At 44.8% G+C, this 16,723-nt stretch overlaps 1 protein-coding gene across 1 annotated transcript in view; it reads right to left on the reverse strand.

Annotated features, from left to right (window-relative positions):
* Positions 1–186: 186 nt before the first annotated feature.
* Positions 187–16,723, reverse strand: part of NOL10 (nucleolar protein 10) — a 75,978-nt gene continuing 59,441 nt past the window's right edge. Inside the window, exons 20-21 of the mRNA XM_083178548.1 lie at positions 4,896–4,998; positions 187–556 (exon numbers count right to left, since the gene is read on the reverse strand). Coding sequence (XP_083034674.1) covers positions 437–556; positions 4,896–4,998 — 223 coding nt within the window. The 3' untranslated portion in view covers positions 187–436. The remainder of the gene's footprint in view (positions 557–4,895; positions 4,999–16,723) is intronic.

The following is a 16,723-nucleotide window of genomic DNA, read 5'->3' on the forward strand; positions in this document are numbered from 1 at the left end:
CCTGGACAGATCACCTACCTAATTGTTGTAGACTCATTCAGGACAATGGCATTCCCTGAAGGCAGGTGGTTTTAATGTTATGGCTTATTTGTGTAATATTGTCAACTCTGCTAATAGGAGATACAAACTGTACATGGAATAACGGATCTGTTGTAGCCGGATAATAACTTATTGCACCGTTAGTAGTAAAAACTAAAACAAATGAAGCTTTATTTATATGCACTGGTGACACATACACAGCGCCATTTATGGTGACAGGCACATGAGGCGGGGCTGACACACCACTGGCGACATTAAAGGGTCATTTGTTATAAGGACACACAGCAGAGGTCCTGTCCATCCTGAGTTGTCAATGTGCCCTTGGTGGCTATAAAAAACACAATAAATTTTCAAGTTGGGTGTCCTTTGGCAATCTACCCAGAAAATGTCCAGCCTCTTAACGGAACGGTCGCCCTTTAGCAGCGTTACTGCGCAAATGTCCCGCTGAGCGACGCAGCTTTTTCCTCTCATCTTTATGCTGTTTCTCAGCTTCTTGTCGCTTCTTCTGCTGTTCAGACTGGGGGCAAAGCAAGGAAAAAATTAATTTTAGTCCAGCTAAATTACCACAGAATCACTATGCCCCCCCTCCCCCCAAGGGATACGCAAAATAATGCATAGTCTGCATGTTTCCACCCACATCAAATCAAGTCGTCTTGTAACTCCCTTTAGAACATTACCCTATATGGGACAAGAGGGTGATTCAGGTTGGTTTGCACAGCACATTTGGTTTGCTAATGGACAAACTCATGTGCACTACAGGTGGGGCAGATGTAACATGTGCAGAGAGAGTAACATTTGGGGGGAGTTATTTTATTTCTGTGCAGGGTAAATATTGTCTGATTTATTTTTACACTGTAATATAGATATTAGTTTGAAGTACACCCCCCACCCAAAACTAATTCTCTCTGCACATGTTACATCAGCCCCACCTGTAGTGCACTTGGTTTTGTCTATTAGAAAACCAAAATGTGCTTTGCAAACCAACCTGAATCACCACCAATGGGCCATGACTGTAGATGAGCAGATTACGGAATATCAATAAGAAAATCTGTCCCCCTACGACAGGCATGAGCTCTCTACAGGTGTTCATAAATATATTAGCATCACTTGTGCATTATAAGTAAATAGTGCCTGACTAAAGTTTTGTGCCACTAAAGCTGCTTTCAAATTGCCTAAACGTTTGAGACCCGGTATTTTGAAACGGTATTTAAAATTGTATATTACAGTTTTAAATCCCTTTCACACTGCACATAAATACCGGGTCTCAAGCAGGTTTGCAGTGTGAAAGCAGGACAGACAGTAGCTATAGGACAGCGTAGAGCATATGTAATGAGCCGCTCACTACATATGCACTGTATACCGGTTCAGAGACGTTCACACTGCATAAAAAACGGCTCTGAACCGTGTAGGACTCTGCTTTTTTTATCCATTTGCAAATACCGGTTATTTGTAACTGGTAAATGCAGACTGGTGCTTTCACATTGCAGCTCTAACCAGTTTAACAGGCTAAAAAATCGGCAATATGCCGGTTAAGAGCTGCAATGTGAAAGCCGTGTTTTATAAATACATGAAACTCATTCATAATAAGCTGTATGGGCTGTACGTCAATGGGCTACTGTATTGTCAAAATATGTTCCCAGAACCTCATCCTCTAACCTGCACTAAGCGTATTATCCCACTGCAGATAAAAAAATGGCTGATTACTCTGGTAGGATTTCGATCTCGGTACAAGAGCCCAAAAGTATTCTCATTACATATCACTTTAAATAGTGGTAGAACTATAAATAAATACATTTTAAATAAATGGTAAAACATTTCCTATGTATGACAGGCCAAAAGATAACAGTTTTAAGCTGTATTCAACATAAAAAATTCGGAAGAATTACAAACTTTAAAAAACAGCCCTTTTGAAAATGTATTTTAAAATTATCTAAACACTTGGGGCACTTCATAATAAAACTGAGAAACATCAGAATAAATAGTTTTTTTTGCTTAAGTGCCTATCAGAATGGAGCTAGCCATTTTGTGGGCTGTCCGGCTTGGCCTACCAAAGTTTCTCAGAGAAGACCACTATTTGATGGTGGATAGGCTGCATTCTCACGAACACTGACTGAATTTACAAAATGGCTGTCTATAGTATGTGAATAACAGGTATACCTTAAAGCAGAGTACCATAAACGCAGCCATTACAGTCCAGGCATTAGGAAACCTCTGCCTTAAAGTAAACACTTAACAGGCTTTAATAAAATTTCCTCAAAAGAATTGCAAACGTACATGCCACCAATATTACTTAAACAATTTGTACTGTATGACAGATATACACTGCTCCATGTGTGGTGATCTCCTATACTGGTAGCAGACACGTGCAGCTGTCACAGTTCTCAGACACAGAGCAAACACCCATGTAAAACATTTCCTATCCCGGACACCATGAACCCCGTTTCCTTTCATTTTAATACAATGTTGAAAAAATCCCAAAAGTGTGACAAATTTTTATTCAGCCAAAATTCTAACATGCCTTCATGTTACATAATTCACAAAATTAACGATTCGTAAAAAAATAAAAATTAAGTTTTATTTTCAGAGAGAAAAAGTGCAATAATTTTTCTAACCCATATTAAACAAGGAGAGGATTCCTTTTGAAAAAGTGGTGTTATCTGACCATCCACCCAGCAAGCTCAATATTCTGGACAGACAGAGTGGGCATTTAAATGTGCCCACCCAGGTGTGATGTCATTGCCGACGGATCCTGTATAATATATCGGCATTGGCTGTGCGTTCTATATCGGTAAATGATGTCACTCACAGACATAACAGCTGTGCACATGAGCCAATGCTGTAGCGATTCTCTCTCTGAATTTTATTCGGGGACTGTCTGTTGTCCCCTCCCCAATGTGGGACCCTATATAACAGTTATACTTCTGGAACATAGCAATGAGCCTCTCACATTAGTGATGGACGGATCATGTAATTAAATAGGAGAAATCTGCAGGCAAGTTTTCTCCTTTCTTCTCTATGAATAGAACCCATGGCACTAACATGATATGTGAGAAGCACGTTACCAGGGTAACATGACAACTGCTGTAAGTCGGCAGGCTCACACCCAGCGCATCACGGGCAACGCTGCCGAAAAAAATGTTCTGCACTATCATATTCCCTGAAATGCTAAATATAAGACGGGCGATGCTTAGTCAATGTAATGTGTCAGTGGAGGAGATGGGAGGATGACTGGACGTGCGCCTAAACCTTACACCGCTCAGAGGCAGGGCGGACATCGCTTACATAACCCCAGCACAGGTTCAGTGAAAGCAAGCTGGGTGTTTTTGGCTGCTGCAGGCCCGGTTTAAGCGGCTTTCGGGGATGTCGCAATGCCTGCAATCCGGGAGCTATTCAATTAGCCAGTGCAATGTCGCGGCTTATCAGGGCTAACGGGATTGCCCCATGTGAGCCAGTTATCAGTGATCAGCTATTGTGGGTAATCGGATACCACCCACTAGTTTCCCCTATGTGGTCACCAAGCATGACAAATCATAATGCTGGAACCTGTACACATTTACATAACTGATAATAGTGTATTAGAACGTGGCTTGTGAATGCATTCATTTCATATTCCGCCTCTCTCAAAACAGAGGCAGCTCACGTCTAACAGACTAGCTCATCTGTACTCTGGATTGGGTCCTTATTTTGTTAATATATGGATTACTCCTATAAATAGTGTTGTGGAGTGATATTGTACAAGTATCATATTACACTCCGCCACCATATATCAAGACCAGGCACAACTTTACGCACCTGACCTGTATACTTAATATAGACCCTTTGGCCATGTAAAGTATATTTTGCATCTGAAAAGATTCACGTTTTCCAAATAGGCATCTACATATTGATCATACTACAATGTGCGGGCCAACAGGAGCGGGTTTATCAAACAAATGTGGGCTTCCCCAAAGGCTGGACGCTCTGATTTACCTGCAGTGGAGGAGGAACAGGCTCTCAACATTCTTACCCAAGTGGATGAATTTCCGTCATTACCAGTAACCCAGGCATGTCCAAACTGTGGCCGTCCAGCTGTTGTGAAACTACACATCCCAGCATGCCTTGCCATAGTTTTAGCATTCCCTAATAGCAACTCTGTTGCAAGGCATGATGGGACTTGTAGTTTCACCACAGCTGGAGGGTCATAGTTTGGACATGCCTGGAGTAACCTATTTCTCCAAAGTTGATGCAATTATATCTACATTGCATAAAGGTATCTATGTACATGGAACATTTCAAAGCATGCAAAGAATAACTAATATATAATCAATAGTTTCAACTGACTACATTGCCTAACAGACAGGTTTATCTCAGCAAAAACCACAGCACTGATCCGTTCCATACTGACTGATCCGCTGACACTTATTGGGCCCATACATCAGAAGAATATCAGGACAATTCTCCACTCTCCTGATGCCTTGGTTGGTGGGACTGGAGAAATCAAACACCTTGAAAATCCTGTGTCTGCCTGGAATTATCCAGTTCTCTGATGGATCGGCAGAAAGGGGAACTGGGCCTTCAATACATGGCCCATATTAAATGCTACCGTTTATAATACTGTCCTATGTCACTTTGAAGTGTCGACTGTTTATAATCTTCTTCCATCATCTATGTATTTGTTTTTCAATTGCTCATTGAGAAACTGTATAAACCAGGTTTAGTTGTTTTCCTCCTTTATGAGCAGAAACACACAGCTCTGGTCTCAGTCTGAGGACCAGGCAGAGACATTGCAACTTCCCGGAACCCGTCCCTTCACTATTACTGGTGTCACAAACGCGAATGACAAACTGAACGTTGCCCCATATAGACGGCTGTCTTACCTTCTTCAGTGTGAACGTTAACTGTTTGCTGCCCACTGCTGTATCAGAAACATTCAGGGTGCCGAGTTTTTCTTCAACTTTCAATCGGTCTTCAAGTGTTTTCCTTAAAAAAAAAAAAAAAAAAGCCACAAAAAGGTTAATATTGAGTATTTCTTGCTTTATTCATTCAAATGTAGATACAATTGTAAATATTTACTTGAGTGTTATCAGTCTATTCAGTTATATAAGCAATTGAAATAGGTTCTAATTAAAAAAGGTCAAATCAACTACTTATACGCTCTATAGTAGCACTATATAGGTCGCTGCTTACTCACATGGGCCAGATTCTCTAAGCTTTAAAAGTGATAAAATGGAGAGTGATAAACAGGCAGCCAATCAGCTCCTGCCTGACATTTTTCAAACACAGTCTATGACATGGCAGGTAGGAGCTGATTGGCTGGCTGTTTATTACTCTCCATTTTATCACTTCTGAAGCTTAGAGAATCTAGCCCATGGAATCACAAGGCGCGATAGTACTAGTGAGACCTTGCAGGGTACTGAGCCAACATTGAGCATCTCAGCAGAGCGCTGGGGGACTAATTGTTCTTAAAAGGCCTACTGCAGGCACCTGATGTGTCCAAGGCCCTCCTGGTTCCCATTCCTTGCTAGTTTGAAAACAGTCCAAGTAAAACTAAAATACATCTCCCCTTATAGAGGATGACTGGGAGACGGCTGCTTCGCCTCGTGTACCCTCAGATCCACAGCACAAGAATAGTAGGACATAAGCCCCATACACTACTGCGACTTAAGACGATCCCCTTTGAGCCGCAAAGGAGCTTCCCAGGTGGCAGGACCGCATGTGATGTATCGCACGTGGTCCTTTTGCAGGTGATACAGAGCACGCGGTCCCATGGGAGGCTGTTCTTGTCTGGGGTCGGATGTGCAAGCAGGTCTGGTCGCCGAGTACGATACGATTCGCACGGGACCACTCATCAGATCGGATCAGACAACAAACGCTTGCAATTTGGCCACTTTTCACCTGATTTCTCAGCCCGATCCATCCCAATCCGGTGACGAGTGGCCGTCAGGCAAATGTATGGCCAGCTATAGGGAATCCACTACACCCAGCTACAGGGAATCCACTACACCGACCATGTCTCTATAACATGGAATGGAAGCCCACAGGCCTAGGTTATACATAGGTCATGAAGCTGGATTGTATCTACAGGTGTTCTAAAGAGTAATAAATCACTTTATGGAACAGGTAATAAGTACAGATGTGAAAAGACGGGTTGCAGAAACACTGCTTAGAGCGCTGACCAAGGCTGTTCTCTCAAGGTGAGCAGCTGCAATGAGGGACTAGTCAGGTCCCGACAAGAATATACAAGAAAGAAAGAGAGTTTTGCAGCGCTCATAAATTCTAATGAGTGAACCAATAAATTAAAATTATTTAATAGACAAATTTTACATATATTGCAAATAAAATGATTTAAAAGGGTGTAGGAAGAACAATATTATAAAAGCAATATCACTTGATGTCAGAAGGACCAATGGGTTTAATGCTCTGGTAAATCTCGACCTGGGTAGAACACAGGGATGTGTGGTGGCTGGAGTCCAAATGGAGCCACCACACATCCCTCTGTTCCACCCAGGTCGAGATTTACCAGAGCAGGTTAAACCCATTGGTCCTTCTGACATCAAGTGATATTGCTTTTATAATATTGTTCTTCCTACACCCTTTTAAATCATTTTATTTGCAATATATGTAAAATTTGTCTATTAAATAATTTTCATTTATTGGTTGACTCATTAGAATTTATGAGCGCTGCAAAACTCTCTTTCTTTCTTGAATAAGTACAGATGTGTCCACATCCACGTAGTCTCAATACGCCAAGTGGCGAGAGATGCCTGGAGGGAGCAAGTAGCCACTTTAACATACACAAAGTGACTAGGAGGCATGAGGAGACTGCGCTGATTCACGTGATATATGAAACTTCTATATTGTGTGCGACTATGGGGCTATGGGACTATGGGTATGAAGCAGTGATAAGAGGAGAAATGATAAAGTACCTGAGGGTAGATGTAGGAAGCAGTGATAAGGGAGAAGTGAAAGTACCTGGTACTTTATCACTTCTCCCTTATCACTGCTTCATACATCTTCCCCTGAGTCTGTACACGAAGCGCAACTCAACTTTCATTTAAAAACAGCTGCGGCTGCTACATTGCAGTACTTTATATACAGACACAGACTCTGTCGCACACAGGTATACAAATGTCATATATAAGCACTCAGCATATTATCCTTGTGCATCCTAGCAACATGCGACTAAAACGCAGTTTTCTGCAAAAATGAAGCAAAAACTTTTTTTTTTTCCTCATGCGACCTGGACCCGGTTCCCAGTATTAAAAAGGGTCTCAAGTTTGCCTTTTGGAGGATTATTGCTTTTTTTTTTAAACGTAAAAAAATAATAATTACATATAAATTCCAACGCCATGTATTCTGTCTCGCTAACACTTGGCTGTGGAATGATCCATGTGGTACTATCAAAGTGTTTTCTGTCCGAGTGAGGAATGAGCAGATGTGGTATGTATTAATGGGTGTGTTGGATATTGTTTTATGGTCCTGCGTTCGGCTGTATCAGTCGTTTGAAAAATTTAGTGCAGAAATAAACGTTAACATATAAAACAAACAAAAATAAAATAATGCAAAATGTGCAGCAGCTGTTTTCCTATGTACGTACGAGACTGGTAAAGGCCAAAACTAACAAAAAATGGTTATTAAATAAGTGCGTAACAACCTTAAATGCAAACCCTACAAGTAAAAAAGAAAATACAAATACACATATCCCCCATTTAGCGAAACAACGCACACGTTACAGCATAATGGCCCTGCACGTTACTCATTAAGCCTGGATTCTCTGGAAGGGGGACTGCTTCCAGCAGCGATTGTCTGCCGATTAGACAAATGTCCTAGATCAGAATAAAAAGTCTTATGTAAGGTTTCAGCTATTCCACTAATGAGGAGCCGTCATTACCCGGGCACAGCAAATGAGATGCAGTCCGTGACAAATAAGCCTGCACTTAAACACACCAGGATGAGACAGTATGAGAAAACAGGGGATTAAGGGGGTTATTCTGGTTCACTCGCAAAGGCACAATCACTCTCTAATGGACAAAACCATGTGCACTGCAGGGGGGGTTGATGTAAGGTGCAGAGAGTTAGATTTGGGTGGTGTTTGTACCTCAAACTGATATCTATATATTGCAGTGTAAAAATAAAGCAGTCAGTATTTACCCTGACCAAAAACAATATAACACCCATATCTATCTTTCTGCACAGGTTACATCAGCCCCACCAGCAGTGCACATGGTTTTGTCCATTAGAGAGTGAATTTGCCTTTGCGAGTGAAACAGAATAACCCCCTAAATCACAGACAAGAGAGCGCTACGGTCATGGCAGGGAAGGTACCAAAGAAGCATTGCTATCGTATCAGAAAACCAACTCTGCAGCCTATTACACCACAAACTATAGCTTGCAATATACAATATTATACATCCTCATATTAGTATTACAACTGTGACAGCTACCTGCTGCTGTACTTCTACACAGGGTTTCCTAACCCTTCCAGGGAAGAGTAAAGTGCTATTTTATATTAAAAAGTTACTAGTAACATGCAAAGCACAATGATGTGAAGAAGTGCTGCCTCGTTCATGCAGAACTTCAGCTATTGCAGTTTTCTCGTTACTGACCTCCCACTGCACTGGATGAGGTTCTTTTGTGCTTTTCGGCCAAGTGTTTATAGTTAGATTGGTAAACAAAACCCATCATATCTATTGGATAAAGCAGCAGGGGCGGAGAACAGCCTAAAACGGTCATATACACATAACAAAACTTGCATTTTGCTACAGTTATGCTGTCATATTCCGACAGTCAAATACCAACAGTCAAGATACCGAGCACCATTGGCCAACAGTCAAAACGCCAGCAAGCTCAAAAGATGACATGCATTATGCCGACATGGTCAAAATTTTAATTTAAAATGTCAACAGGTCAAAAAGCCGACCTGAGTCGGTCATGATTTATTTGCTTTGAAACCGACTTGTTTTTACTTCATGATTCAAGTGGGCATAGAGTTAGATTATTATAGTGCCCGAAGCAGGGCGAGTGCCGCGATGCCATGCCAAGGGGACGCTGTAAACTTAAACGGTGTACATGTCAACATAGACAACCCCCAGAAAATCGACATTTGACATGTCGACATTTTAAATGACTGCATTTTGACCGTGTCAGCATTTGACCATGTCGATATAATTATTTATTATTTATTTATTTGCAGTTTCTTATATAGCGCAGCAGATTCTGTTGCGCTTTATGCATGTCGGCATTTTGATCTCATCAGTATTTTGAGCGTTGGCCAATGGTGGTCAGTATTTTGATTGTCGGGAAATCATACTGAACCCTTGCTACGTAATCAAGGGAACATTATATAAAAAAAAAGGCAATTCTGTTTGGACAATCCCCCATGACCACTGACTCTGTATTACACCTGTACAGACCCGTTTATCAGCTGAACTTCCATGCACACTCACCTCCGTTACAAGATACCAGCTGCAGACCAGAGACGCAACATAACCTTTTGTCACCCATGGTTAATCATCCATTTTTTTAAAACGCTGAAGGGAATCAGCCATTTACACATGTGAAGGCAGTTAAAGGGTTACTGGTTTACAAACCAGACTGGCAGTGGCATTTTTATTTTTCCTTCAAACTGATGCCTAAATGCACTCAATGTGGTGAATCTGGAACTAGGAACAATATGAGAAGCCACCTGCTTATTGGTGAAGAACGTCAGGGAACCCATGCAGCTCTGTAATGAGAATCCCTCTTCTAGCAGTACCGTAAATCCTGGTCAGACCTCCCAGATACCGCCAATGTACTATTTTATGTCCCCTGTCCGCAGAGTGACACAAGATGAACACAAGTATACAGTGCATGGTCATAAATACAACATAAAGCCTGGGAGCAGGTGCACCATGGTCTCTTACTTAAGTATCTCAGGCCAGAAATAGAATTTATATTTGCATCCTCAAGTTCCTCGTTTCTTGCAAACAATTACATTTCCAGCTTAAATAAATCCCAGGGTACTGGTTTCCTATCTGGGCGCCCGCTACGTTAATTGCGCACCATGCTATTCTCCGTATAAAAATCGGATCGCATCGCATACCACAAATGCACATACACGATATTGAACGATGCGATCCGATTTTTATACGGAGAATAGCACTAATTTTTAGTGGACTGATAATGGCAATTTACCGCCCCATTACCAACGACACCACCACTATCCACGTGATCCCGAAGCGTGGCGAGCGCAGCAAGCCCCGCTAAGGGGCGGCGGTACGCGTCCTCCGACTTTTTCATACCCCCACTATCCACGTCGGCGTGGAGTTGAGAATAGAAAGTGTGGCGAGCGCAGCGAGCCCCGCGAGGGGACGCGGATACCTGTGAAGCCCGCGAGGGGACACGGATACCTGTGAAGGTATCCGTGTCCCCTCGCAGGCTTCACAGGTATCCGCGTCCGCTCGCCACGCTTCGGGCTCGCCACACTTTCTATTCTCAACTCCACGCCGACGTGGATAGTGGGGGTATGAAAAAGTCGGAGGACGCGTACCGCCGCCGCTCGCCACGCTTTGGTATCACGTGGATAGTGGTGGTGTTGTTGGTAATGGGGCGGTAAATTGCCATTATCAGTCCACTAAAAATTAAATCGGATCGCATCGTTCAATATCGTGTATGTGCAGCATTGTGCACCGCATGCGATCCGATTTAAAATGAAATCGGATCGCATAGCATCGTATGCCATCGTACATCATCGAGTACCGAATCCGATGCAATGCGATCCGATTTCATTACGGTGCCGTACGTAGAAAACCTGGGCGCCCAGATAGGAAATAAGTACCCATTCCAGTCAGGTGCTGCTAAAATCACATACACCTGGAGTATTCAACATGCAGCTCTACAGCTGCTACGGAACACATCCCAGCATGCACTGCCACAGTGCTGCTATTTGGGCTTGCTGGTGTGTGCCGTTCTACAGCAGCTGGAAGCCGCACATTCATTATCCCTGACGTACTCACCTCACAGCAAAGGGGCTTAACGCGACAGATGTTGGATTTCAAAATGCATCCAAATATCCTTTTATAGACTGTCTAGACCGCAGCTAATAGTTGTAAGTACAGTACATAGGAACAGAAATAAGCAGGACTTAGGCGCATCTGTATTTTTAAGGGTAGATACACATGCTATATGGACGCAAAATAACCACAAATAAACAGTCAACCACATCTAACCTAGTAAGCTGTATATATTTAGATTTTTATTTTATTCTAATGTACTATAACTATATTGTACATTAATTGTGCAGTGCAGCTGGTGCCCTAATAGATATGCAGATTATTTACATTGTTTCTTCCATTAATAGACCTAAAGCAGGAATGGGGAACCTTTTGCCTTCCAGCTGTTGAACTAAATGTCCCAGCATGCCTTGCTGCAGCCTTGCTATTTATTTACAGTTTCTTATATAGCGCAGCATATTCTGTTGCGCTTTACAATAAGAGACAGTGATACAACAAACTGGGTATTTGCAGACAGTCAAAGGTAGGAGGGCCCTGCTCACAAGCTTACAATCTATAGAGAAATAGGCACTGATACACAAGGATAGATATCCTTTATTGCATAAAGTCCACCAGAATGCAAAGGTTCCGGGTGTGCTGTATGATAAGGTGACCCGGCAGTTTGGCCATGGGTCAGGAGGATGGAAACATGAAAAAGAAAGAGAGAAAGACAGAGGATACAGTATGTGTGGACTGTACGGGGGGATGTGATTGGATAGGAACGGTATATGAAGGTTAATTGGCTGGTTCTGGAATCTGATAAGCTTGCCTGAAGAGGTGAGATTTCAGGGAACGCTTGTAGGTTTGGAGACTGGAGGAGAGTCTTATTGTGCTTGGGAGGGCATTCCACAGAGTGGGTGCAGCCCGAAGAAAGTCCTTCAATCGGGAATAGGAGCGAGTAATGAGTGTGGATGAGAGCAGTGGCGTAACTATAGTCCCGCAGCCCCCGAGGTGGTGGGGAGGCGCCAGGCAGGTGTGGGCGCCTGGGGGGTCTGCGGGACTATAGTTACCACCTGGTCCCGGCTCCCGCCCTTCCCCTCCTTACCCCATTGCCGCCGGCGCCGCTGCCTCTAACCCGACACGCAGATCTGTGTCGGGTGACGGGCGGTCCCCGGCTCCGGCTGCAGTGCTAATATAATAAGAGACACTCGGAAAATGGCTGCCCCCATAATGCTGTATGGGGGCAGCCATTGATCTGCGTGTCGGGTTAGAGGCAGAAGCGCCGGCGGCAATGGGGACGGGTAAGGAGGGGGTTAATATTTCGGGGGGGGGGGGGGGGGGGGGGGGGGGGCAAAATGTCCGGCGGGGGGGGGGGGGGCGCAAAAAAAGTAGTTACGCCTCTGGATGAGAGACGTAGATCTTGTGAGGAGTGAAGAGGTCGGGTTGGAAGATATTTAGAGATAAGAGAAGAGATGTAGATTGGTTTATGGCTTTGGTGTGTAAGTAAAAGGATTTTGTATTGATTACAGTAGAGTACAGGTAACCAATGAAGTGACTGACAGAGTAGCTTTGCAGATGATGAACATCTGGCTAGGAAGATTAGCCTCGCAGCTGCATTCATGATGGACTGTAGTGGTGAGAGTCTGTATTGGGGAAGGCCAATAAGGAGACCATTGCAATAATCAATGCGTGAGATAAGAGCATGGATTATTTAATCTAAGCTGAGAGTGTTGCAGGACATGCTGGGATGTGTAAAGGTTTCCCATCAATGACCTATAGTATACAGCATCTCCTTGATTTAGCCTTCGACACCCCGCACTAAACCAAATATGGGCAAACAGGGTGCAGAGTAATACAGAAATATATTTTCATCAGACTCGGAAGAGGAACGATGTGGCACAATTGGTGGTTGTGTGAGACAATGGGAGGAAACAATCAAGAGGTTCTCTGATTTAGCAAGTTACAATAACTAAAACAAATGAAAGACTTGTGACATATCACGTGACAGGCCTTGTCTACATTACAAACACATGACATCCCTATAACTGTAAGTAACAGCAGATAAGAATTTTCAAATAAAATTCTGGAATTACTTCAAAGTAAATCATGAATCTTGGTATTTTCCATTTTCCTTAGTCTGTTTCTCTGGGTTGCTAGTAACTCTGCATTGCCATAGCAACCACAGTCAAATGGCACAAGATGTTGCGCACAGACAGGCTATGAGTTCGCTCTGCTCTGCATGCTGTAAACATCTTTGAACCTGTATGATACTTTGAGCCTCTAGATATTTTAGTAAATGGTAATTATTTGAAGGCAGCTTACAAAAAATACTTTCCAATTTGTACCTTGAAAACATAATTGACACTGTACTATTAACAGAGAAAAAAAAACCGATGTTGGCTCCTACATCAAGCAATGGAATATCAGACAGACGCTTCATTACTGTATCTGATGGGTGCCCTAAATCCTTTGATGGTGCAGCACAAGCTACTAGCTACTATAGCAGCAGGGTTCTTAAAGACAACACCCACCTACTGTCCATGAACTTTTGGCATCAAGTTCTCAGAAGAGGGTAATGGCCCCCTTACATTATGCGATTTGGGCACGATTTTGCCCGATTCGGATGAATCGGGCCGTGAAATCGTCCCAAATCGCATATGGTGACATCCCCTCCGACCCGATGCGCGGCCCCGTGCGCATCGGATCGGAGATGGGAGGTCGGACGGGCTGCACATAAAGGCCCCCATACATTAGGACAAGTCGGACCCAATTCTCCTGTGAGCCGCCCGGCAGCTCCCCGGGAGGCTCACATACAATTTGGCACTTGATGAGCCAGTTTTTACATGTGATAAATCGCTTGCGATTTATCACATGTAAAACAAATGGGGAGCTGCAGGGCGGTGAGGAGCAGTGGGGGCGGGCGGTGGCGGTAGTCGGGGCGGGCGGCGGCTAACAAATGAGTTCCTGGCGGGTGCCGGGTGCGGCAAGTGACCTGGCCGGGCAGCTGTGATCAGATATAGCAGCGCTGCCGCTGCGGGACGGGACGCACAGTGGCGGCTATTAGATTTTCAAAATTCCTGTCAAATGACCGGCCGTTCTGTGATTGGCTGAGAGAGCTCTCAGCCAATCACAGAACGGCCGGTCATGTGACAGGGATTTTAAAAATCTAATAGCCGCCACTGTGCGTCCCGTCCCGTCCCGCAGCGGCAGCGCTGCTATATCTGATCACAGCTGCCCAGCCAGGTCAGTGTGTCTGCCCGCCGTGCTCCCCCACCCCCCGGTGTCTGCATGCATATGCCTGACAGGTGGGCAGGCATATGCATAGCATACAGGGAGGTCGGATGATCTTAGGTGCTGACCGTCCGACCTCCCTGATCCGGTCCAATGCGCACGGGACCGCGCATCGGATCGGATCATACATCACACACCTGCGATTTTGGGGCGATTTCATCTGGTTATCGGCCCAAAGTGCCGAAATCGGATGAAATCGTCCCAAAATCGTATATGGGGGCCTTAAGATTTGCTAAATCTTATGTGCTGCCCGGAGCCATGCTCCCCCACAACAGGGGACCTACCAGAGTCAGGCGCAGGGAGCCGGGCAGCATCAGCGGGAGCAGGGGGGGGCGGCGCAGAGTACCAGAGTACGCAAGAGAAGAGAAGAAAAAAAAAGGGCCATACAAACGCATAGGAAGCCATTCATTGGCTGAGACCTCTCTCAGCCAATCGCTCATTGGCTGAGAGAGGTCTCAGCCAATCAATGGCTTTCTATTCGTTTGTATGGGGTTTTTCTTTTTTTTTGGAAGTGCTGCTGCTGCATCGTGTTCTCCTGCCCGGCTCCCTGGTACTCTGCACCGCCGCCCCCCCTGCTCCCTGCCCAGCGGCTTCCTGCCCGGCTCCCTGCACCCCGACCCCCCCCCCTGCCCACTCTCTGTTTGCGGGCATATTCCTGCTGCTGTCCCCCGCTCCCATTGTCCCTGCAGCTCCCCGGGAGTGGCATGTGATAAATCGCATGCGATTCATCACATGCAAAACTTGGCACATGAAGTGCCATCGCATGTGATCCCTCCCGGGGAGCTGCTGGGACAATCGGGTCCGACTTGTCGTTATGACAAGTCGGACAAATGTAAGGGGGCCTTAACACTGCTTGTTGCAAGCAATCTGAAGCCGAACATAGTGATTCCTGTGCTAGACTATTGCTAGTAACACGAGATGTGAAAGATTAATGTAGCCCATACACTTGTGATCGGATGCGATGAGACATCGGTATGTGATGTCCCATCACATCCAATCGCATCTTATGGTGCCCAAGTGCTTTTTTTCCAGCACCTGATATCGCATACCACATTGGGTGCTAGAAGAGGGCTGTCTGTAAGCGTCTGTGTAACGGAGCAGGCAGCTGGAGGGCCAGCGTGCGGCGGTAGTCAGCGCGGGCTGCAGAATAAAAAAAAAAGGTACTTATGAGTTATCCGGGCGTCCGATTTTTAAATCGGGTCGGATCGGGACATCGCATCGCATGCGACCATCGGATGCGATGCGATGACCCGATTTTTCCATAGGAATCAATGTTAAAATGGACTGAGTCCATTTTAACATGGAATTCAATGGGAAAAAGGGTCCTTTTCATACCCCTACTATCCAAGTGGGCATGGAGTTGGATATAAACCTGTGGCGAGCGTAGCGAGCCACCGAGCCCGAAGCGTGGCGAGCGTAGCGAGCCCAGCGAGGGGACACAGAATACCGTCCCCTCGCGGGGCACGCTTCGCTCGCCACGCTTCGGGCTCGGTGGCTCGCTACGCTCGCCACAGGTTTATATCCAACTCCATGCCCACTTGGATAGTAGGGGTATGAAAAGGACCCCTTTTTCCATAGGAATCATTTTAACATTGATTCCTATGGAAAAATCGGGTCATCGCATCCGATGGTCGCATGCGATGCGATATCGCATCGCATCTGATTGTATGCCTTAACTTAAGGCATACAATCAAAAAATCGGCAGCCCGGATAACTAACAAGTACCAAAAAAAAAAAATCATTTCAAAACACTGGGCGGCCCTATGATTGGCTGAGACAGCTTTCAGCCAATCAGAAGGCTCACATACAGGTGGCCACTGATTGGCCGAGAGACCTCTCTCTCAGCCAGAGTGCTGCCCAGTCTTTTGAAATGTTTTTTTAGTCTGGCACCCGCCGCTGACTACTACTGTATACCAGCCCTCCGGTCACCGCTCCGCTACACCGCCTCCCGGGCTGCTGCTCCCACACCGCTAAACCGACACCCTGGCCAGGGCTCATGCCATACGCTGCCTGCCGATCGCATTGTGAGTGATTTAGATAAATATTATGTGCAGAACATAAGATCCATCGACGTGACATTTGACCGGCAGGCCCGCGTATTGCGTCGAGCGTCAAATGTGCATACAATCCTTTGATTTATCGCACAGATGCGATTGAAATCAAAGGATTATATGCAATATCGCCCTATATGGGCAGCATAAACGCGGATGTATACAATAAGGGCCTATTAAATACAAAGTAAGCGATGTCTCCATAACTGTACAGAAAGTGTACAAAACATGCTTTCCCTGCCTGCATATCCTGCGACCCGTTAGCCTTTAAGGTTCTGACGAACCCTCTCGCCTGACGGAAAATTATAATCAGAATGTAATCTACATTTCCAGTTATGGTAGGAACTGACCTTTAAATGAGACGTTTCAAAAATATGATAAAATATTTTTTTG

This window comes from Crinia signifera, chromosome 3, assembly GCF_055691185.1.
Source record: "Crinia signifera chromosome 3, ASM5569118v1, whole genome shotgun sequence".
In the NCBI taxonomy this organism is placed as follows: Eukaryota; Metazoa; Chordata; class Amphibia; order Anura; family Myobatrachidae; genus Crinia; species Crinia signifera.